The 1,883-nt window shown below is 42.6% G+C and overlaps 1 protein-coding gene across 1 annotated transcript; it reads left to right on the forward strand.

Moving 5' to 3' along the window:
• Nucleotides 1-245: 245 nt before the first annotated feature.
• LOC138666265 (uncharacterized) lies at nucleotides 246-818 on the forward strand. Its single transcript, XM_069754493.1, has one exon. The coding sequence runs from the start codon at nucleotides 246-248 to the stop codon at nucleotides 816-818; it is 573 nt and encodes a 190-aa protein (XP_069610594.1).
• The last annotated feature ends 1,065 nt before the right edge of the window (nucleotides 819-1,883 follow it).

A 1,883-nucleotide genomic window follows, 5' to 3' on the forward strand; every position in this document is an offset into this window, starting at 1 on the left:
TGTGTTTAATCAGAGTGATCCGATTTTCTTGGATGAGGAGAAGATGGATAAACAAGTCACCATCACCATCTTCTTCATTCTGTCAGTCCGTGGAAATGGGACTGCACTCAGATGTCATTAAAGAGCAGTATGATGTTTTTCATGGATACAAATCAAGCATGCTGTGGACATGTGGATGGCCCCGTGCAACAACATTAGGCTGAGTGTGATCCAATATTTTGTCAGATTGCACTTGGACCGAAAATATGGTCATGTGCATGAGCCCTAAGGATAGTCCGCCAATATTAAAGAGCCCTAAGGATAGTCCGCCAATATTAAAGATCCCTAAGGATAGTCCACCAATATTAAAGATCCCTAAGGATAGTCCGCCAATATTAAAGATCCCCAAGGATAGTAAGCCAATATTAAAGATCCCTAAGGATAGTCCGCCAATATTAAAGATCCCCAAGGATAGTCTGCCAATATTAAAGATCCCCAAGGATAGTCTGCCAATATTAAAGAGCCCTAAGGATAGTCCGCCAATATTAAAGAGCCCTAAGGATAGTCCGCCAATATTAAAGATCCCCAAGGATAGTCCGCCAATATTAAAGATCCCTAAGGATAGTCCGCCAATATTAAAGAGCCCCAAGGATAGTCCGCCAATATTAAAGATCCCCAAGGATAGTCCGCCAATATTAAAGATCCCTAAGGATAGTCCGCCAATATTAAAGAGCCCCAAGGATAGTCCGCCAATATTAAAGATCCCTAAGGATAGTCCGCCAATATTAAAGAGCCCTAAGGATAGTCCGCCAATATTAAAGAGCCCTGAGGATAGTTGACCAATATTAAAGAGCCCTAAGGATAGTCCGCCTATATTAAAGAGCCTGAAGGATAGTCCACCAATATTAACCCCTTTGCGTCCTTCGCCGTATTAGTACGGCGGAGGTCGCATCTCTTCCTTTGATGTGGGATCTGGCGGTGAGCCCACATCAAAGCCGGGACATGTCAGCTGTTTTGTACAGCTGACATGTGCCTGCAATAGCGGTGGGTGGAATCGCGATCCACCCGCTGCTATTAACTAGTAAAAGGCCGCTGTCAAACACTGACAGCAGCATTTAACAAGCGCTCCCGGCCACGCGGCCAGGGGTGCGTGCACCGTTGACCCCTGTCACTTGATCGGGGGATCATCGGTGCAATGGCATAACAACCAGAGGTCTCCTGAAGACCTCTATGGTTGTTGATGCTGGATTGCTGTGAGCGCCACCCTGTGGTCGGCACTCATAGCAATGCTGCAATTCTACTACGTAGGGGCGATCTAAGCATTGCCTCTATGTAACAGAGCCGATCAGGCTATGCCAGCTTCTAGCCTCCCATGGAGGCTATTGAAGCATGGTAAAAGTAAAAAAGAAAATGTTTTAAAAAAATATGAAAAAAATAAAAAAAAATAAAAGTTTAAATCACTCCGTTTCACCCCATTCAAAATAAAACAATAAAAATAAAATCAAACATACACATATTTGGTATTGCCGCGTTCAGAATCGCCCGATCTGTCAATAAAAAAAAGGATTAACCTGATCGCTAAACAGAGTAGAGAGAAAAAAAATTCAATACGCCAGAATTACGTTTTTTTGGTCGTCATGACATTGCATTAAAATGCAATAGAAGGCGATCAAAAGAACATATCTGCACCAAAATGGTATCATTAAAAACGTCAGCTCGGCACACAAAAAATAAGCCCTCACCCAACCCCAGATCACAAAAAATAGAGACGCTGTGGGTATCGGAAAATTGCGCATTTTTTTTAAAGCAAAGTTTGGAATTTTTTTTCACCACTTAGATAAAAAAGAACGTAGACATGTTTGGTGTCTACAAACTCATAATGACCTGGAGAATCATAGTGGCAG

This window comes from Ranitomeya imitator, chromosome 2 (genome assembly GCF_032444005.1).
Source record: "Ranitomeya imitator isolate aRanImi1 chromosome 2, aRanImi1.pri, whole genome shotgun sequence".
Classification (NCBI taxonomy): Eukaryota; Metazoa; Chordata; class Amphibia; order Anura; family Dendrobatidae; genus Ranitomeya; species Ranitomeya imitator.